General features: G+C 37.4%; 1 protein-coding gene across 3 annotated transcripts; it reads left to right on the forward strand.

The window, feature by feature from the left end:
• Positions 1 to 5111: 5111 nt before the first annotated feature.
• LOC121909497 (GTPase IMAP family member 9-like) lies at positions 5112 to 16705 on the forward strand. Of its 3 annotated transcripts, none has more exons than XM_042430065.1 (6): positions 5112 to 6683; positions 8589 to 8657; positions 10817 to 10879; positions 11106 to 11168; positions 13731 to 13793; positions 15284 to 16705. In XM_042430065.1, exons 2-6 carry the CDS (start codon positions 8597 to 8599, stop codon positions 16192 to 16194), a joined length of 1161 nt encoding a protein of 386 aa, XP_042285999.1. In that variant the 5' UTR covers positions 5112 to 6683; positions 8589 to 8596; the 3' UTR covers positions 16195 to 16705. The 3 variants fall into 3 exon arrangements, with proteins under 3 accessions (XP_042285999.1, XP_042285998.1, XP_042286001.1); XM_042430064.1 differs by lacking the exon at positions 5112 to 6683 and adding an exon at positions 8158 to 8371; XM_042430067.1 differs by lacking the exon at positions 5112 to 6683 and adding an exon at positions 8383 to 8444.
• Positions 16706 to 23154: the final 6449 nt, after the last annotated feature.

The following is a 23154-nucleotide window of genomic DNA, read 5'->3' on the forward strand; positions in this document are numbered from 1 at the left end:
TATAAATAAAATTATACAATAAAGAATAAGTAAAATTATACTCTATGTGAAAAGAGCTGTTGAGTTTTAAAAATAATTTACAAGATATTGACTGGAAATATTCAAATGTTCACGGTATAAACAGTATATGTAATGTTCAAATGTAATAATACAAAGAATATAAATAATTGTGTTAATGTAACATTACATGTTAGATGTGAAGAGTTCACAGATGTGCATTAAAAGATTATAAGATTTCATGTTAATATAAGGTGTGATGTCCATGGGTGAGAAAGAGTCTGTGTCAGTGAGGGTCCCGGACAGGGGTGGATTCAGTGATTTTGGGGCCCTTTAGGCAAACTCAGTCATGGGGCTCCTTTGTGCTTTTCGCTAATGGAGAATGTTGGTATTGACGGTGGTAGACGAACTTTAACCTATTAATACCAAACTAAACATACTCTGTTAAAAAGTGAGAGGGAGAAATTAAGGGAGGAACATGAAAAAGAAGAAAAAGAAAACGAAAAAACTGAAGGAAGAGCAAGAATATAATTTTGTTATAAGCATGATAGAAGATAACAATACAAACAGATGAGCAGCATGAACACCAAAACCAAATAATCAGTCTCTCCTCATACATGCCGACCCACTCCCCAGCTGGTGCAAAATTAATTGAATTATGTACATGAAAAAAATGAAAAGAAGATCTGAGTAATACGTATGACAAACAAAGTTTGACATCCAGAGGCTGTTTGACACTATGAGAGATGAAGACAACAGTTAAAGATATTGCTCAGTGCATTTCTTATGCTTCTCCTGGACCCCATACCTTCCTGGTAGTGCAGCTAGTAATATGTGTTCATTAATGACTTTAAGGATCATTCTCAGGTCAAACAGCTGCTCAAGAAGATCAGAATGGAGCCACTACACCACCAAATGTTCCAAAGAGCAGAGAGAGCAATAAAAGAGAAGAAACAACAACAATAAACATGAGAAAAAACTGAAGGAACATTAAGAATTTCAAGCTAGAAGCCGAGAAGAGAAATTTAATAATCCAGCTGGTAATTCAAATGATTCATGTCTGTTTATCTCTAGTTTTGCAAATCATCTATCAGCTAATAAAAAATGATCCAAACACAAGAACTCACCCACCTCCACACAGCGAGAGCAAATTAATGTGAAAGTGACATCTGCTGTTGTCGTAGAATTACTCAACAACTGTTTATCCATAACATAAAGATGTATTCAAAGCAAAACAAGTAAAGGACTGTTGCTGATCCTAACGTCCCACACAGGATAGAAAAAGTTTGGTCCTGCAGGACTTTTATACCCAGAAAAAAGGAGGAAAATTGCAAAAACGTGAGAGAATTTAATATGTTAAATATGTGCACAAATACACTTGTATTGTATTATTATTGTTATTAAAGTTATTTTACAACTTGCTACAGAACATAAACTGGTTGGTGTTTTAATACATACTGTACTTGTAATAGGTGACTAATATTCACTGTACTAACTATTTAAGAAACTTGTCATTTAAAAATCACATTTCTGAAAAGTTAGACGGAAAGACTAAACACTGGACTGAACAGACAGGAAATTAAATTAGGTGGAAAAACTCAGGTGAGAAAGACTCTTCAACATGGAAGAAGAGAAGTATCATCACAAAGAGAAACTGAGCCAATGAGGACACCTGGTGGTCAAATACAGACATGACAAACTGGTGACAAATAGCTGAACATACTTCTTACATTAACTTAACAGGGATTTTAAGTATCAAATTCAATATTAGCTCACAGTGTAATTTCATTATTTTCTCTACAGTACTTAAAGTGCTCGCAGTGCTAATATATCAAAGTATGAGGCTACAGCTCAAGTTTTTCTTAACATCCTTTTTTTTTAGTTGTTATCACAAGACGTTGCCAGTTTTTTGATTTTCCACAAAAACACCTCTAGAACAATAGTTTAGGAATTTCAGATCTTCATTATTTTTGATACACACATAGTCTGGACTCTTATAATATAGATTAGAAAAGAAAAATGATATTCTGTTGCTTTTCTATTGGTCCAGTATTGACATTGTGCAGACCTTAGAAACATTTAATATAGTATTCCTGATGATTTTCAATGATAATAAAATATCTGTTTTAAATCTCAATTTTCACCCCAACTCAATATCTCTGATACGTTGTCTCCCCTCCCTTTCTCTCTCTCTATATCTCTCTCACACACACACACACACACACACACACAAACACACACACACACACACACACACACTACTACTACTACTACTATTACTACTAACAGTAATTCTCTTTATTATATTATATAAACATCTTGAAATCTATACAAAAGGTAGTTTATATTCAACTGAATTTCAAAATATCTGACTTTAAAATTCAAAAGCACTGCATTTAAAATGCAATGCATAAAATATTTCACAATTTAGTAGTTAAAAACAATTCATGCAAATTGAATTATGAGGAATATTTAGTTTCAAAACTTTAAATTATACAAATGTATAGCAGTTTAATGAATCATCCATAACAGTGCTCAGTAACTCTTTGCTTGGTGACAGCTCCCTATCTGTGTCACGTCCTACCAGGACTTTTTATGTTTTTTGGAATCTTTGTGTTTTTGTTCTTTTGACTTCCTTGGTTTTTGTTATCCTTCTGATGCCTTCAGACTTTTTCTGTTTTTAGTTGGACTTTTTGATCGACTCTTTCATTTGTGTTGCATTTGTTTCCTGGTTTTGGTTTTCTCTGTTCCCTTGTGTGTTCCTCCTGTGTTTTTTGTGTCACCTGTTTGTTTACTTTAGTTCCTGTTTTATTTTGTAATATTTCCTCCTTGTGTCTGGTCATGTTACTTCCTGTGTTTGATTATTTCATGTGTCTCACCTGTCTCTCGTTTCCCTCACCTGTGTTTCATTTGCAATCACTCCCTGTGTATTTATAGTCCAGTTTTCAGTTCAGTCTTTGTTGAGTTGTCTGCCTCTGTTCGATGTTCCTGTGTCGCCTGTGTTCTGGTTCGTTCCCATGACTTTTTGCTTTTTCCACCTGCTCCACTCACCCACCCTGACAACTTGGGGGTTGAAGCCTCTCTCGCCTTTTTTCATGGCCTTAGACATTTTTGTAGAGGATCACATCTGCTACAACATCTAGCTGATGATCTGATAAGTTGTCCAGACTTCCATCCATCTCCTCATCTCCACTGTCCTCTTAAACTGATGTTACCAATTCAATCACCTCCTGAACAGTGAATCTTTTTCCAGAATTAACTATATCTCATTTACATCACCTCTTCCCCTGAGCCTGCCTGCAAGACTGACAGTGGCCAACTGCAACAAACCAAATATGTGAATAAAAGTACACCTGCACCTGCATTTCAAAGACCAAAGATGTTTGTAAACTAGCATCTGGCTTTGGGATTTATTCTCTCCCTCCACCATAAACCTCATAGAAATGGATGGAAACTCGTCATTGAGCTACATTTCTCACCATTTCTCCTTAAAAGCACATTGAAAAATCTTTTTCATAATTAATTCTTACTTTATCTGGTCATTAGGTGCATACATTCTTTTGAACATGTAATCATAGGAACCTGTATTTCCACAGTGTTTTTGTGAAACATGATAAAATGAGAACCCCATGTGACTAATGACAACATATAGTATGATACACTAATGGCTGTATCTCAAAAACTACAAGGAGTTATATCAGATGTTTGGTACCATTCGATTCAAAATTACTTCAATTTCAATAATATGTGCTTCAGTCCAGTGTAAATCTATTATTTAGCATGTCAAATGAATGATAAACTTACAGTGTTTGTGTGTTTTTAAAAGAAAATCAACTTTTTTCTACCAATAAGGCATGATAACTATGTGAAATCAAAAATTTTGATTTGACATGTGTAGCCATATGTCTTGACAGTTTCTACAGCAAATTTTGTGTTTCCACCACAAACAGAAAAAAATGTGTGGGGCTTTTCCTTAACATACAAAATATAGTCGTTAGTCATTAATGGGTTAAATAAAGGTTGAATGAATTAATAATTTCTGAAAAAGAATTTACAGGATATTGACCTGAAATATTCAAATGTTCACAGTATAAACAGTATATGTAATGTGCAAATGTAATAATACAAAGAATATAAATAATTGTGTTAATGTAACACTACATGTTAGATGTGATGAGTTCACAGATTATAAAGATTATAAAGATTATAAGATTTTATGTTAATATAAGGTGTGATGGCCCTATAGGTAAACTCAGTCATTACGATGGTAGGTGAAGTACTCAAAACTTTAAATTATTAATACCACACTAAACATAGTCTGTTGAAAAGTCCTGCATTCAAAAATGTACTTAGCTAAAAGTGAATAAGTATTATAACTCTCATTTTAGCTGTTTTATATACTGCTGGATATGGTTTCCATCATGTTGGTTTTTGGTTGTGTTTAGTTTCATTTAACTCTTTAGTTATACACAATAAATTCATTTTAGTTACAGCTCATGTGTGGTCTCCCCTCCTTTATCCAGCCTTGAGCTGGGTTGTGACACCTACATTGACAACATCTTTTAAAAAGTCCTTTGGGAGCCTTTTGTAAGTAATTTTAGGGTTTTAGGGTTTATGAGTTAAAATAGTGACATAATTTTATGTTTCTTAATGGAAAAATGCAATATGTATACTTACAATATGTTATACTTATTCTGATACTTTGCTACTTACACTTATACTTTGGTGATGTTCTGTGATCTTGTGTATGGTGAAAACTACTTTGCAGAGATAACAGGAGCCAGCAGCTCCTGTCTGTTGAGAGAACAATAGTGAACAGTGTGTGTAGAGACTGAAGAGGAAGTCAACTGTACCTATCTGTTGAGATTGACTGTTCAGATCTGTATCTGTTGTTGGTACTGTACCCACTTTCAAGTGTGATATTAAACCCAGACAGACATTCTCTGGTTTGGTGAGTCTTTTATTACAGAAACTGCCACCACAGTTTCATAAATATCATAATAAATCTATGGCTGTTTGGGGCCTTTATTAGTAAGGGTCACCAGGCATTTGTCTACTTCGCCTAATGGTAAAGTCCACCCCTGGGTCTTTGGCCTTGTTGATGAGGCCGGCTGCACCCTATATGTACACATTGGCAATTAAAATAACGTGTGCCATTTCTTGTAAATGCAGATGGGGGAAGTGAACAGGGTGGATTGTTTATCTGAGTGAGCTCTGAACATCCAGGAGAACTGGATATTCAAGCTGTGCTAAAGATAAAATGATAAAATCATGTGTGTGAATCAGACTGTGCCATTTAAGGGTTGAAAAAGGAAAATAATTGGATATAATAATGGGAAAAGAAATTTGTAAAGTTAACCAGTTAAGAGGAGAGTGTCAGCTCAAATACAGTAGGGCAAAATGCTCTAAAACACTAAAAAGTGGAAAATCTCAAGCCATCATATCACAAGTCATGAAGGCAAACGACTGCATCAACCCTTCACCCATTACCACATACTACAAATACTCTGCAATTGATGCTGCCATACTGGGACTATTATATGATGACACATAGCTTCAACTTGTCATTTTGACAAAGGTTATAATTATCCAAAAAACAATTGAATTTGAACATTTACACACTCACTGTTTAGGAATCTATGAACACAGATTTCTGAATCATTTTTTGGTCGACCATGTACTTCAGAATACAGCATTGCAGTATATTAATATTCTTGAGGTAAAAGTAAAAAGGTACACTTTGACCCAATTGTATATACAATTGTATATACTGCTATTTTTATTTTGTTTAGAATTCACAAATGTTAAAATATTGATACTACATACTACAGGTAAAAAAATACTTACAATACCAAAATAGATGGATAATATACTGTAATTTCAATATTTTTAAGTGCACCTGAAGTAATCTTTGCACCATGAGTACTACTCAAGTGGTTTTACAATACATCAGTATTCTACCTCTGAATACAGCAAATGGTAGAATTAACTTGGGTGACCGTTTGTGACTCTGGCTTTTAGATCTGATCTATAAACAAACATATATATATATACACACACCTAGATCTCACTGTGCTAGTTGTCAACAGTATGATGTGGGTATGGTTTAGTAAATTTCCATCTGTGTTCACTGCTGAATGCCTCTTTGTTGAGTGTGATTGAATTCCTTTTAGATTATTTCAGTTTCACAGAGCCGATAGTCTGACTCACAGCCACACAGATAATTCAAGGAAATATAGTTACCGCTGTGCAAAATTTAAACATGGTATTTTAAGTACCAATCACTACTTCCACATTATAATTCCTCCCCTCACTCCACCTTTACCAGTCTAAAAAATATTTGAACCATGTACAACGAAGTTCAAATGCATCATTTTCCATTGTCATTTGTGGGTGTTTGTGATCGCAAAAAACAATTAAAACATTTATGTAACATTTAAACAAGTCTGAAACACACATCATATCATGGTGGTTATAGTGGGACATTATTATTCCTCTTGTTTCATTTATAAAGGAAGAATGACTGTACTTTGGTGTCAACAGTGTTTTATGGGTGTGGTTTGCTGCATGAAGTGATATAAAGCTGCGTAGTGGCAGATAGACTGAAGTTTACCACTGCTCTTGCTCTTGACCTGATCTGCTCTTCTCTCTTTTAAACAAAAATAAGCAGCAACATATTAAACAAGGTAAGTGAATACATAACTGTTTTCATAATATTAATTTGTCTAGTGGACTAAAACTCATTATATTTTGACTGATATCGGAGATGCTATTTTAAATTGAGAATGTATAGAAATCAGTGAAAAAGTTAAAGCTGCAAGCAGCGTTGAACTGGCCCTCACGCCTCCACGCACGTCAGGCTGCAGCGCAATCGAAGGGATTCTGTCAGGGGCATGTAGATGTCTTCAGACCCAAGCTGTTTTCAGACAAGGCAAGAAGGAGATGTCATCACTTCCTTTGTCCACTATTTTGCCTGCTGCTGGGGCTGCTTTGCTGAAATTTCATAGGGGGCGCTATTCAGCCAGTTTGCATCACTAATGGAATATTGTCATGTACACCTGTTCAGGCCGGGACTCTTATCAAACATGCAGAGTTTGGTGCAGACTGGAGCATGTACAATAAAGTTATAGCAACTTCCTCTGTCATGGTGAGTCCCGGCCTGAACAGGTTACATTATGTAATCAAAATTGTTGCAGTGGTAATGACTTGTCAATCACAACGTAGTCACGCCTTAAAGTATACCCTGCTTTATCGTCTATTTTACTCTAAATGCAGCCATAATTTACAAAATGAACATCATGCTGTATTGAAGAAGACTTGATACTAAACTCATTAAGAAAGTGTTTACTGAGGTCAAGTGAGAAGTAGGGTCATTTTCTCCATTAGAGGCCATTAGAGAGAACGCAGGTTTAAGGCACTTCTGCATTAGCTTCACTTTTCAGATTGGGAGCTACCTGCTTGGAATGAACGGGGCCCCGCCTCCGATTCTATACCCAACTCTCTTTATACATCTATGATTCTTGCAGCTTCTATGCACTATCCACAGTCTTACAGAGCCACCTACTGGTGAGGGAGCGTAGTGTCTATGACAGTCCGAAGTATCAGAGTCAATCTCAGTTGCATATGTCTCTGTAAACACAACACACTGACTGCATCACATTTACCGACAACTGTAGCACTGTACTAACTGAACCATAACTGATGTCACTAAACACATGATCCCTACCGCAACCTGGTGTTATTTGACCAATCTATGCCTTTTTTTGAGTCACAATATAAAAAATCCTTCAGTGTTTCTTTGATATACAGAGTTATTTCCATGTAATGGGTCCTTGTTTACCTGCCAGCACAATGCCAGTGCTGGGCGAAACACAGTCTTTATGCAATGTTCTTCAGGCACAAGTCTATTTTTTGTGCGTCTGTGCCTGTTGGGAGATTTCCGGGCACCAAAGGTACGCACTTGTGCCGGCATAAGAGAAGAGGGCCAGCTGAGGTTGTTGCTGTGTTTACAGATACATAAACAACACATATGGACTCTGATACTTTGGACTGTCATTGATAGTACAGTCCCTAACCAGTAGGTGGCTCTGTAAAACTGTGGATAGTGCATAGAAACTGCCGTGAGAACAAGTAGAGCGGGAGCCGGATAGGATGGCGAAGTCATGACCCATCCTACTCTGCCTCTGACTGGCTTACCCTGATATTCTTACCCTAATCCTCACCAATCTCATTCGTTATGCCTAAACCTAACCAACCCAACCAACGAGTACTAGGGTTATGATTTCACCATCCTAGGAAACAAAATGGGCGAGACGGAGAGTCTGGTACGCAAAGGCATGTATGCTAGTGATGTTAGCTGTTGTTGAGAGTTCACGTAAGTTGATCAACAGTTTGTTCATCTCCTGTGATTCACTAACCAACACAATAGTTGTGTTTATGCAAATTAGGTGCACAGTGCAATTTTGGTGCTCATTTTGGAATGAAACTGTGTTTGTGATAAAAAACCTAGGGGGCGACTGGCTCAGAGCGGGTCGTCCACTAATCAGAAGGTTTGGCAGTTTGTCTCTGACATGTTTGTGTTCATGTTTCAGGGTTAACCATGGAGACCCTTCTGCTTTTCATCTTCACCATCTTCATCTTTACGGCTCCACACTCTCAAGGTAAAACTCTGGTTTTCTATCGATTTGAACGGGCACTTTTCATTAAACTTATAACAACTGTCAACTGTAAGCCTGCTTGAGGATCTGAGGCTGCAAATCAGTGACATCTTTTAAAACACTTCTCAAGTCTTACCTGTGTTATTATTATTGGATTTTTGAAATTGTTTTCATCTTATATTATTGATGGGTATTTTATTTAATTTCTCCATTTTGTATAATTGTAATTGTCTGATTTTATTGCAGTCCTGAAGATGCAACCATGTAAAGCACATAATTATTATTGTTATTATCACCATTATTATTATTTTTATTAGTATTGTTATTGTTATCATTGTTGTTAACATTAGTAGTAGTAGTAGTAGTATTTTAAAATTATTATTAAAATTATTTTTCCGCAAGAGGCACAATTTTATGTTTACAGAAAGAGGTTTTGGGTTTTTCCCATTCACTTCAATACATTCACAGTTTGCTTTTGGCCTCTAGTGGCCGTCAGAGGAACTGCAGCTGAAGACGGCAGGTGATAATGTTGGTAAATGTTAATAGGCTATTAATTGTTTGCACAAAATAGGCGGCAGCACACATGAGAACATATCAGCTTTATTTTCATTCTAACATTGTCACCATATTTTGGACTGATGTATATTAATGTTTGGGTTGTCCTGAATTTGTATTTTAGAAATTCAGGTGTTTGACAGAGGTTAACTCTTTTCTGTCTTTCACCTGTTTCACCATTTGATAGGTTTAAAGGGGATAAGAGGAGCCCATGTGATTGGTCATTACTGAAGCTCCACCTGCTGACTCTGTGTACCTCCCACTAATAATGTCTTTCTTTCACCCTGTGCCTGGCTGTGCAAAATCAGGGATATAGAGCCAAAAGACGTTTTTTTGTTCTATGTACTTTAACCTATTGAGTCCATTGCACAGCTGAAGGCTATTGATTCAATCCTTGCATGGGTTATGGATTTTTATTGTTTTCATAAAAAAGAAATGTCATTTATAAAATATAATACTTAATGTTTCATTTTCAGGGCTGTTTTAACATAAAGGTGAACACAGGTTTTTACAAATGTCTTAATACACATTTCACATCTTACAGTACAACAGTCATTATGTTAAAACAGCCAGTTTGCAGTTGTGAACCACAATTTAGCCATATTTAGACATCAAAGATCAAGTCAAAATATTAAAATATTACAAATAATCTACTATGGTTCTTAGAATTCTCCTTAAACAATAACTTTGGGCCATTTTTACAAGACAGAAACCATATAATTAAAAATGAAGATGAGATAAAGAATTAAGAATCTTCAGCAACTAAGGGATGAAACACTCATGTACAGGCCCAGACTGGCAATCGGGGGCACCGGGAGTTTTCCCAGTGGCCTGGCCTGCTAAATGGCTCAGCAGGCCCACCACAAGCCGCAGATGTTTTGTTTTGTTTGTTTTTTTTACTCTGAACGCAATGCTGCCCTGTGCGCTGTGCCAGCCAGGCATGGTACAAGTAGAGAGAGAGAAACATCACTCTGTCGAATAAACAAATGATTACACATTTTAAGGACTAAAAATTTCAAACACAGGAAATTTTAGCTTAGCTATGAATGAACTAAAAGACAAAGCAAAAAGGGCTTTCTATGCCATCAAGAGATTAATAAACACTGAACTACCAATTAGAACTTGGCTCAAAATATTCAAATCAATCATATATATATATATATATATAGGGAAAGAAAGAAAAAAAGAAAGGCAAATAAACATGCTAGCTAGCTAACATTTGCTAGCTAGCTAACGTGGCTAATGTTACCGCTGCATCATCTGCCAAGAACCTGGACGATCAATAATAAAATAATAAAATCTTAGTCAGTGGGTTCATACTTTGAGCTCGTAATTTAAAATTATTCAGACAACACAACATCATCTGTCACATTATTCAGGCTACTGTAATTTGTTGAAACTTAAAAATCTGTTATTTAATGTTTGTGTTGGTTAAAGAGCTATTTTAACCTTTGATAGGTTGCTGTTAGTGTATATCAGTAAACTGAGGAGGGTATTGTGCTCTTGCTCAGTTCTTTGAATGGGTGGAGAGAGTTGTTAACTGTATTATAATGGTACGTTAAAAGATATGGTGTGCTGTGCTATTGGTTTTTTTTTTCTTTTTGAAGGTGAAGAGTGTAACATTGGTGCCACAGTGGTACAGAAGCCCACGACTTCAGAGCAACCTGCAGGTACAAAACATGTTAGAAAAATCAAATGTATACAGTTTAGGGTAATTTTATGGAAACAATAGTTTTAAACAGGCATACTCAAACTTCTGATGGGTGCATATCAGTAAACTGAGTAGGGTATTGTGCTCTTGCTCTGTTCTTTGACTAGGTGGAGAGAGTTGTTAACTGTATTATGATGGTACTGTATTATGATTATGGTGTGCTGTTGCTTTTTTTCTTTTTGAAGGTGGAGAGTGTAGCATTGGTGCCACAGTAGTACAGAAGCCCACTACCTTAGAACAACCCGCAGGTACAAGACATTTTCTATTTTGTTAGTATATTAGTTGTTTTAGTTATTAGTTTATTTAGTTATTTATTATTTAATAAATATTGGTTAAAAGTTAGTCTTTGTGTCATCTCCCTCCATAATGATATGCACCTTTGGTTTTATTTGAGGTTCATGACAGTACATTGTACTAAGCAGTTGTTGGCTCATTAGTTTGTTATTCATATGCACTAAAATTCACCAGAATGCAGATAATCAAGTAAAATGTTCCTAGAGGGAGACCTCCAGACCCTCTGAGACAATATGTTAAATGTTATTTAATGTTTGTTATGGTTAAAGGGCTATTTTAACCTTTGATGGGTAATAATAATAATAATAATAATAATAATAATAATAATAATAATAATACGTTATTTAGTATAGCACTTTTCACAGAAATGAAATTCACAAAGTGCTTCACAAGAATAAGAGTTGAAAATAAGACCATAAAAACATACATATAATAAGAACATATGCCACAAGTTAAAATTTAAAAAAAAAGGTACCACAAGTAGAAACACATGGACAAGTGGTCATTACACATCACACACACCAATCAGACAACTCAAGAAGACACAAAAGCCAATTTAAAAAGATGGGTCTTCAATAGTTTTTTAAAAACTTCTATAGAGACTGCTGACCGTATTTGTACAGGAAGAGAGTTCCATAGGCACGATCACCTTTAGTTTTCAGCTGTGAGCAAGGGACAGCCAGTAGGTCCTGGTTGGATGACTTAAATGACTTACTGGCGACTTAGGGATGGATAAGGTCCATGATGTACTCAGGAGCCTGTCCATGCAGGGCTCTATATGTAATAGCAAGAACCTTAAAATGAATGGAAAAAACATGTACGGGTCAATGATTTAACATGTTGATCAAAATGCATAGCCTGGTCAAATATGACACCAAGATTTCTTAAGTTTGACCTAACAGCTGATGAAAGGGACCCAATACTCTTAGCTACCTTGGGAGCTATACTGTCAGAAGCATTAATGAGAACCTCTGTCTTGTCAGTATTAAGCTGTAGAAAGTTGTTTGACATCCAGTCCTTAATAGCAGTCAGACAGTTGTGCAGCACAGACAGTTTATCGGGGTTATCAGGCTTAAAAGATACATAGAGCTGAATATCGTCAGCGTAACAATGATAGGAAACATCACTAAATTTGCTGATAACCTGACCTAGGGGGAGCATATATAAAGCAAAGAGAATAGGACCCAAAACGGAACTTTGCGGCACACTACAGGAAAGAGAAGCACTTTTGGATGTGTAAAGACCAAGAGACACAGAAAAACTCCTAACTGCGAGTTAGAAGGAGAACCAGTCCAGAGCAGAGGTGGGTAAAATGTCAACAGGGAAGGAGGAGGATCTCATACCACTCACCAGATCGGGGAGTTCTTGCATGGAAATAGGAGAGAAGCTGTCCAAAATTGATGGCCGAAAAGCATGAGTGGAGAGGGGAAGAGATGAGGGGATAATGCTAGCTTTGACATCTCTAATTTTATCAACAAAGAAGGAAAGAAAATTGCTGCAGTCCTTATTTGACCAGACAGGCACATCCGGAGGTGCCGGAGTGACGATGTTGTTAATAGTATCAAACAGGACTTTTGGGTTCGCTTACTGGTGGAGATAAGGTTGGAAAAATAAGAAGCCCTCACATCTTTAATCAAGTTGTTTAGCTCGGTTAAAAGATCTTTGAAGTGAAGAAGGTGAGCATTGAGCTTAGTGGATTTTCACTGTCGCTCTGCCCTCCGACATCTACGCCAGAAGCAACGAATGGTGTCATTTAACCAGGGAGATGAATTTATGGATGGAACAGGTCGCCATTTATAAAGAGCCACTTTGTCCAAGATCGTGGAGCAATGAGAGTTAAAAGATTAGACTAGACAATCTGTGTCTGCTTGAGGAAACAATACTGCTCTTGGGTTAAAAGCTGCAGAAAACTGTCCAACAGTGAGGTGATTTAAGATGCGAGAGCATTTCAAACTTTTACTGGGCAGAGAATCTAGTTTAAAAGACAGGTTGAACAAAACACAACTATGGTCGGTAATAGGCAGCACCTCAGAACAATCAGTAGATAAACCATGTGTAAAAACAAGGTCCAGGGTATGCCCATTAATGTGTGTGGGCCCAGACACATGTTGAATAAAATTGAAAGACTCAGTGACGTTAAGGAAATCAGCAGCAAAGCTACAAGTGACATCATCCACATGAATATTAAAATCACCAACCATAAGAACTTTGTCCAACATTATGATGGAGGATAAAAAATCACTGAATTCAGTTATAAAAGAACTGTTAAAACCAGGGGGTCGGTAAATTAAAATACAATGAAACGGATTAGAAAGACCAACATTGTTTAACTGCAGTTCAAAAGAGGTGAAGATTGCAGTCTTCACCGATCGACTCTGAAAGCATTTATTAGTGTATGTAGGGTATTGTGCTCTTACTTTGTTCTTTGAATGGGTGGAGAGAGTTGTCAACTGTATTATAATGGTACGTTAAAAGATATGGTGTGCTGTGATATTGTTTTTTTTTTCTTTTTGAAGGTGGAGAGTGTAACATTGGTGCCACAGTAGTACAGAAGCCCACTACTTCAGAGCAACCTGCAGGTACAAGACACATTAGAAAAATCAAATGTATACAGTTTAGGGTAATTTTATGGAAAAAATAGTTTTAAACAGGCATACTCAAACTTCTGATGGATGCATGTCAGTAAACTGAGTAGGGTATTGTGCTCTTGCTCTGTCTTTTGACTTGTTAACTGTATTATAATGGTACACAGAATGGCCTCATTCAAAAATGACCGTCTCAGAGAGAGGAGGGGGATCGTTTAATACAGAGCACAAACATGCAAAAGATTACAAATAAAAGGATTACAATGTGAAAGATTATTATTGTGTACATCAACATATTTTAAAAAATACATGTCATAATGCTTGGTCATAATATTTATCAGAATTAACTAATCACAGTAACGACAGATGAAATTGTCTAATTATTTGACCAAATCGTGGCAATACACTGACGTATTTAAACAGACGGACAACAACGGCTCAGACACAGATCGATTTTCCTGCTGCACCAATACATGATGACATGAGGAACACATGAGGAAATAAATAAGGTGAAAACAGTGATTAAACTAACGAAAGAAAGACCTCTGGACAGCTTCTAGCTGCTGCCAGCAGCAGGATCAGAACCTTGGAGAGCTGATCAAGTCCTGATAACTGTGTTGATGATTCTTTACATGATTAAAATTACTGACTAACAATATTTGACAAATATTCTTTAACATTTTTGAGATTACAATAATCAGGTTTCCATACTTTCAGCAAATAAAACCCCACTGATTTAACCTGTTACTCCACTGAACAAAACGATTTTAAGGAAACCAAAGCTATGATTAAAAAAAATAAACCTTTTCAAAAAACAAACGAAAAGAAATTTGCAACAAATTAATGAACTGGATCTTAAACTGGTGGTCTGGGGCTGACCACTGGAGGGTTCAGAAGCAGCAGGGGCCAGTGTGCTTGTAATGGATCATGCGCTTTCACTTTGCGCACGAGCAGATCCGTTTCCTCTCAAGAGAGGCGTTCCTTCTTACTACTTGGCAAATGCACCATTATAATAGCAATCCGCCAAGGTGCAAGCGCACCTGGCTTTTAAAGGGAATTGGAGATGGCACTCTGATTGGTTTATTGCATGTTATGCCAAAAACACACCCATCATTAATTAGGGGACTATGGACAACCCCTTTGAACCATGCGCCTGGTGCTTTGACCATTTTTTCTGCCATTAAACTAGGAAAAGTGGATTTGGACACATCCTAAATGCACTTGCCCCATGCACTTTAGAACGTTAAAATAGGGCCCAAGTGCTACAATTATTGCTCTGCATGTCAGATTAAGTGGATTATTAAATTATTTTGACAGTAATTGTTTACACCCCTACAACAAGCTAAAGTAAAAGATAAACATGTACTGGATTTTCCATCTTAAGCTCAGACCCACAACTGCCCACTGTCAGCGCTGCCCATATTGTAGTTGTACTATGTTGAATACCTAGTGTTAAATATTTCTTCATTTTTTCATTCCAACAGAACCTGTCAGATACGATGATGAAATGCTCAGGATTGTGATGGTGGGGAAGACCGGAGTTGGGAAGAGCGCCACAGGAAACACCATTCTGGGAAAACAGTCCTTTCAATCACATTTATCCCCTAAATCTTTGACAGTAAAGGTTGCTAAGGCCTTTGGTGAGGTGGATGGACAAATGGTTGCTGTTATTGACACTCCGGGCCTGTTTGACACCAGGAACACTGAAGAGAAAACAGTTAAAGATGTTGTCCAGTGCATTTCTTATGCTTCTCCTGGACCTCATATCTTCTTGATCATCATCAAACTGGACAGATACACAGAGGAAGAAAAGCAGACGGTGGAGAAGATTCAGAAAATCTTTGGTGAGGAAGCCAATAAATACAGCATGGTTCTCTTTACCGGTGGTGACCGACTCAAAGGGGAACCTATTGAGGAGTTCTTGAACGACAGCGAAGAACTAAAGGAACTTATTGCCAAATGTAATGGCCAGTACCATGTGTTCAATAATGAGGTGAAGGATCATTCTCAGGTCAGTGAGCTGCTCAAGAAGATCAAAATTATAACAGAGAAAAATGGAGGAAATCATTACACCTCTGAAATGTTCCAGGCCGCGGAGAGAGCGATTGAAGAGGAGAAACAAAGAATCCTTAAAGAGAAAGAAGAGCAAATGCGCAAAGAGCAGGAGGAACTGAGGAAGGAAATAGAGGAAAGGTATGAGCTACAGATGAGGGAGCAGAAAGCTGACACAGAGAGGCAGAATAAGCTTAGGGATGATCGTGAAAGAGAAATGGCTCAGAAAATGAAACAACTGGAAGAAACATACAAGAAGCGAGCCAGACAGACAGCTGAGGGTAATTTTTCAATATTAAACTGGATAAAGAAAAAGCTGGCCTCATTATTTGGGATGACATAAAAACTGATCTGGTTTGAGTACGAACTTCTGACTTACTGATACTGGACTGCAGCAGACTGTTGTGACTGCTTTGAAATATTCAGTCACAGTTTATAATCATGACATTTAGCTCATGAGTGTTTATAACTGTGCAAGATAACCAAAACATATTCAGCAGTGTCACAGACAAGAACAAAGATGTTACTGTACCAAATTGATATGAATATTAATGTCATGATTGTGTATTAAAATCCGATAGTGAATCCTTTTCTGAGGTAATTCAGATGTTGAATCTGTATATGGACAACCGTTATTGTTCAATAAAGGATGTAAAGGATAGTTTCTGATTTTTTCATGTATAGCTTAACACAATACTCACATGCCATATACTGTACACACTGAGTCATATGTTATGAGCCATATAAACAAGCCATATAGCCATATATATATAAATAATACTGTGCAAAAGTTTTAGGCACTTTAGGTGTTTAGATTCTTATATATCATGTGATACCATCAGGGAGGTGTCTGATCGGTCCTAAATTTATTCTGCAGGATGACAACAACCCCAAACATTCAGCCAGAGTCATAAAGAACTATCTTCAGCAACAAGAAGAACAAGGAGTCCTGCAACAGATGGTTTTGCCCCCACAGAGCCCTGATCTCAACATCATGGAGTCAGTCTGGGATTACATGAAGAGGCAGAGGCAGCTGAGACGCCGAAATCCACAGAAGAACTGTGGCAACTTCTCCAAGATGCTTGAAACAACTGTCCTGCCAAGTACCCGGAAAAACTGTCCACAGGTGTACTGAGGAGAAGTGGTGCTGTTTTAAAGGCAAAGTGCTCTTTGTATGAAGTAAATTGATAAATAAAAACTATTATTGGTATTATTTTTGAAAACAGTCTCCTGTATATATATATATATATATATATGTGTGTGTGTGTGTGTGTGTGTGTGTGTGTGTGTGATTTATTTATTTATTGACTGGGACAGAGTGCAGTTTGAAACATTAAAGATGCACTGCACCAGAGTTAGCTTGAAGCTAATTTGCATTTGAAGTCCCCGACAAAAAACATACAACAGCACAACAACAAACAGTAAAAAGCAAAAAAAAAAAAAAAAAAAAAAAAAAAAACACACAGAACACACCATACAAAATACAAAGCTACATACAGCACATCACATACACCCACAATCTCAATTTGAAATTATGTAAACTTAACTCAGCTGTGTGACTCAATGGTCACACAGCTGATTGGTCTTTAGTAGATTTTTTTAATTTGGCCTTGAATGTATTAAGTGAACTATAGCTCTTCATACCATTAGGTGAGTTGTGGCTTTCACAGAGAAAGCTGATTGCCCAAATGCAGTGTGATGAAATGGTATGGCACAATCATGTATGGAGGATATTCTGGAGGATCTAATAGAACTTACTAAGTAAGTGTACACAAAGTTACAAAGTGAAGGAGGGGCCAAACCATGTAAAATTTTATAAACCAGGCACAAATCTGAAGAAAAGAGGTTTATTACAAAGGTTTGCACATACAAGGAAATTTGTCTCTGTGTTGTGGTGCATAACAATCAAAAATTAGAAGGTAAGAGGAAATGCACGTATCTATACTAAGTGAGAAAAGTACAACTACCACAAAATACTGGTGAGTACAATTCTAGTCACCAGAAGTGCCCCAAAATAGATGGATAATATACTGTAATTTCAATATTTCTAAGTATGCCTAAAGTAATCTTTGTACCATAAGTACTACTCAAGTGGTTTTACAGTACTTTAGTATTCTCTCTGAATACAGTAAATGGTAGAATTAACTTGGCTGCCCTTTTGTGACTTAAGCTTCTAGACCTGATCTATAAATGAACTACACACACCTAGAATTCACTGTGCTAGTTGTCAACAGTGTGATGTGGGTGTGAAAGGAATCCTGAAAATGCAGAAGGACTGGATTCTTACGCCATCTAGATTATAAAGATAAAATGAATCACAGAGAATCATTTAAGGGTTGAAATAAAACATTTGAGAACTTACTGGAAAAAGAAATAGAAAAGTTAACCAATGTTAAATGTAATAATTAACTTTGAATTAGTCTTTACGGAGATGTCAGTGTGTGAAAATGCATAATTTTTCCATTGTCATTTTTGGGTGTTTGTGATTGCAAAAAACAATTAAAACTTTTATGTAGCAAATAAACATAGCATTTAAACAAGTCTGTGAAACACACATCATATCCAAGAAAAATATTCATCTTGTTTTATTTATAAAGGAAGACTGACATGGTACTTTGGTGTCAACTGTGTTTTATGGGTGTGGTTTGTTGCATGAAGTTATATAAAGAGGCATCGTGACAGATAGACTGAAGTTTACCTCTTCACTTCAGCAGCAGATATGCTCTTCTCTCTTTAAAACAAAAATAAGAAGCAACATATTAAAACAAGGTAAGTCACTACATAACTTTATTCATAATATTAATTTATCTAGTGGACTAAAACTTATGTTTTGACTGGTAACTGGAATAAATCAATGGTGGCACGATGCTCTTAAATTGAGAATGTATAAAACTAAGTGAAAAAATTATCATCTCTTTCAGTTTTATGCCCAGAGGCTAGATGTATAAATGGCTACGTTTACACGGACCCAAGTATTTTACTAATAATTGGAATAATAGCCTAATTAGAATAAAATGCCTAATGTAACCACCTCACTTATAAAGAGACTGGCCTGATCTAGCCCAATCAGAAGGAATTTTCAATCAGGTTGAGAGGGGTGGTGTAAAGCTTTGATAATTAATTCAGTAGGAGAATATTAGCGCCTAATAACCATGTAAATGCTTAATCCAATCATTTCTCCCCAATTAGAATAAATATATTCTTTCTGCGCATGTTTGCCCTGCGCAAGGGTAACATTAGGTGACATGACGGTAGAGAGAGAGAGAACAAGCGAGCGTATGGCAAGCCGTTTTAACATTTAATTTAACCACACTACCATCTGTATTTACATTTCACTAGTCAGAATGGTAATTAAAGATATCTAAGATAATATTCTCGCTAGTAGAAATTGTATTTCAAGATATCTACAACTTTGATTGTACTAGTCCAAAATAAGGAAATGTGGAAATACCAATATAAAAGATCATATTAAGATGGCCAAACATAAGCGGTGGTTCTCCTGAGAGCTAAACTAAGAAGAAAGACCACAAAGCATAAAGTACCCAGCAATCTTCTTAAAGGTAATTTTCTTTAAAGGCTCTTTCTCAGTTTTTTGTTATTAACAAGAAGCAATTGTGATTTAATGTTTTGACATTTTAATCTTTGTAAACTCCCGACCAGCTTGTGGCATAGTGTTGTGAAGATGTAAGTTATTTTTGTTGTAGCCTATAAAGCTATTTATAGGCCACTATAAACTGCTTAAAGTAACTAACGACATTCTTATTAGTGCAGATGAAGGTGAATATACCATTTTAGTTTTACTTGACTTGGCTGCCTTTGACACCACTGATCATGCCATTAATTGATAGACACCTGAACTGGTTGGTGTCTCTGGTACTGCACTCAAATGTCTTTCCTCATACTTGTCTGACAGACATTTCAATGTTCACATGGACAATTACATGTCTTCCTCCGCTCCTCTCTTATGTGGGTTCCCACAAGCCTCTGGGCCATGTGCTTAACTCCTCTGTGGTATCTCTTATCATTGCTATGCTGATGACATGCAGCTTTACTTCTTGGTTAAACATAATAACCTCAATAACCTTATCACCCTTCACGACTGCCTAGCTTCTGTTACAAAGTGGATGTCTCAAAATTTCCTCGATCTCAATTCTGACGAAACTGAGATCCTTGTGATCGGCCCTGATTGTTTTACTAAGGAGGTCAGTCACTACATTGGCCCCCACGCTAGCAACATCAAGACCACCTCTAAGAAGTTTGGTATCCTTTTTGACCAATATTTGAACTTTGAACCTCATATTACTAAGCTCATTCAGTCTTTCAGAGAAATATTGCAAAAATCAAATCTATACTATCAGCCAATATATGGAACTTCTAGTGCATACCTTATACTTTCCTCGCTTAGACTACTGTAACTCCCTCTGCTTGCATTACTCAGTCTTCTCTAGCCCATCTTCAGTTGGTGCAAAATGCAGCTGCAAGGCCGTTAACAAATACTATTCATCGGTGCTACATCACCCCAAGTCTTGCCTCCCTTCATTGGCTTCCAGTAAAACATAGAATTGACTTTTTTTCTGATTACGTACAAGGCCTTGCATGGCCTGGCCCCTACATACAGTATATGGCAGAGTTGTTGAGCCCCTATTCTAGCTGTCGGCTACTCCGATCATCTGATCTTGGTCTTTTATCTGACCCCCATTCCTGTTTTAAATCCAGAGGTGATCATGCTTTTAGGGTTGTTGCTCCTTAACTTTGGAACAGTCTCCCTCATTCCATCAGATCTGCTGAATCTGTGGTTTGTTTTAAGCAGCTGCTGAAAAATCATTTCTATAGGTTAGCTTTTTTATAATTACTCTCTGTTTTCCTTTAGTTTTGATTATCTTGGTCATGTGCCTATTTCTTGTCTATGTATCAGACATATGTATATGTATGTATGTATGTATGTATATTTGTATTTGTGTGTATTGTATCCTATATGTGAAGCACTTCATAACTGTGTGTTTAAAAAAGTGCAGTTGATATCTATCTACTGAGGGAAGGAATCTCTGTCTGTGTGTCTGTATGTGTATATATATATCTATCTATATGTATATGCCACACACAGGCCTGGGCCTTATTTTCCATAGTGGAGTACTCCACAGTGCAGCTGTGTCAGGACAGCTCCCAACCAGTAGTCTGAGGCATCTGTAGTGATGAAGGTATGTAGCTAAGGGTCATAGATGGCAAGAGCAGGACTTTTCAGAAGTATAGTTTTAAGTTTAGTGATGCTCTTGTCTGCGGCATTGTCCCACTGAGTGTTGCTATTTTGGCAGAAACTTGCCGAACCAGGAAGTTAAGCCCAGGAAGGAGTGTAGTACTGCCATGTCTTTTGGTGCAGACCAGTCAGTGCAGACATGTACCAGAAACTGGAATGTTTGTTTGTCCGAAAGAACTTTTGCCAAAGTTGATCTGAAGGCTGGCATCTTATTATGTCATCCAAGTAGTTCTGTACTCCAGGCAGATCCTTCAGGATTGTCTGCATCATTTTCTTGAAAGCAGATGGTGCTGATGCCAGACCAAAGGGGACTCGTGTGAAGGAGGACAGAGGACGGAAGACGTCATCATGGGTTATGAAAGTAGTTAGATTGTGGCTCTCAGGGTACAGAGGTAGTTGGTGGTAAGATGAACTTAAGTTGATCTGGCTGTAGTGTGTAACACCAGCTAGATCTGCAAACAAGTCCACCATATGAGGGACAGGGTAACGGTCTATGACCACACTCTTATTGGGTTCATGAGGGTCAACACACAGCTGCAGCCCTCCTCTATGTTTTCAAGCCACCACTAGGGGACTCATGCATTCAGATGCATCCACACGTTCTATGATGCCTGCTTGGAGTAAGCGGTTGAGCTCTGCTGACACCGCCTTACGTATGTTCAGTAATAAGCGTCTCAACCTTTGACTTACAGGCTGCACTGTGCTATATACCTGTAGGCTACCTTGTGAATGAAACCTTTCACACATCCAAGCTGATGGGGTGGAGCAGAATTGACATTGTACACTATGGATTTTTGTCTGACAGCAGGGGGTCCATTTGCATTGTCCTCCTTGATGTAGTTCACCTTCCCTCCAATGATGCTGACACTGAGCGCTTTAATCAGGTCCAGGCCTAGTAAAGGTGATTCAGCTTTAACAATATAGAAGGAGCCTGGAACTTTGTCGCCTTGATCTGCTATTACAGCTGCTGCTGGTAGACAGCCAGTAACAGATAACTCACATCTAGCATGAGTGACCAGTTTGAGTTTAGGTTTCTGAGTGAGCAGTTTGCAAAAGTAGCTAAACGGCCTGTAAAGAGAAACTGTGTATACTGAGGGGCTGCATAAAGGGCCAGTATAAGATAAATAAGGACTTTTTTGAGCTGGGAATCATGCAAAGCTACTCCAGTGGAGTAATAAAACTAGAGAGCTGAAATGAGCATAATAGGACCTCTTTAACATCGGTAGTGTACATGGCCTTTCCTCCTCCAGCTCTCTCTCTACTTCTTCTCTACTTATGTACATTCTTACAGCAGTTTCTATGCATTATCCACAGTCTTACAGAGCTACGTACTGGAGAGGGAGGGTAGTGTCTATGATAATCAAAAGTATCAGAGTCCATCTCAGCTGCATGTGTGTCTGTAAAAGCAACACAGTGACTGCATCACTTTTATAGACAACTGTAGCACACTGTACTAGCTGAACCATAACTGATGTCACTAACCATGTGATCCCTACCATTACTTGGTATTATTAGTCCAATTTATCCCTTTTTTAAATCACAATATAAAATGATGCAAAAACTTGTATTTTTTAATGCTTCTTTTACTTACTGGACTATTTCCGCATAATAGGGCCCTGTTTACATGCAGGCACAACTCTAGTGCTGGGAAAACGCGGTGTCTGTACTTGTTTGGAAATTTGTGGGCAGCAAAGGTGCACACTTGCACCAACGTGGGAGGAGAGGTGTAGCTCAGGCTGTTATGTTTACAGACACATAATCAACACATATGGACTGTAATAGACACTACACTCCCTCACTAGAAGGTGGCTCTGTAATATTGTGGATAGTAGATTAGATTAGATTAATACATAGAAACTACTGTAAGAATCATGGAGAGAACAAATAGAATGGGAGCCAGAGATTAGATTAGTACATAGAAACTGCCCTAAGAATCATGGAGAGAACAAACAGAGTGGGAGCAAAAAGATGGTGAAGTCATGACCCGCCCTACTCTGCCTCTGATTGGCTTACCCTGATATTCTTACCCTAACCCTAACCAATCTCACT

This window comes from Thunnus maccoyii, chromosome 12 (assembly GCF_910596095.1).
Source record: "Thunnus maccoyii chromosome 12, fThuMac1.1, whole genome shotgun sequence".
Classification (NCBI taxonomy): Eukaryota; Metazoa; Chordata; class Actinopteri; order Scombriformes; family Scombridae; genus Thunnus; species Thunnus maccoyii.

What these genes read in the sequence shown, in the direction of transcription:
- LOC121909497 (XM_042430064.1), top strand. Translation starts at nt 8,338, where the DNA reads ATGCTAGTGATGTTAGCTGTTGTTGAGAGTTCAC. An exon ending in GACTTCAGAGCAACCTGCAG is followed by an intron (nt 10,880 to 11,105) that starts GTACAAAACATG and finishes TTCTTTTTGAAG; the next exon opens with GTGGAGAGTGTAGCATTGGT. An exon ending in TACTTCAGAGCAACCTGCAG is followed by an intron (nt 13,794 to 15,283) that starts GTACAAGACACA and finishes TCATTCCAACAG; the next exon opens with AACCTGTCAGATACGATGAT.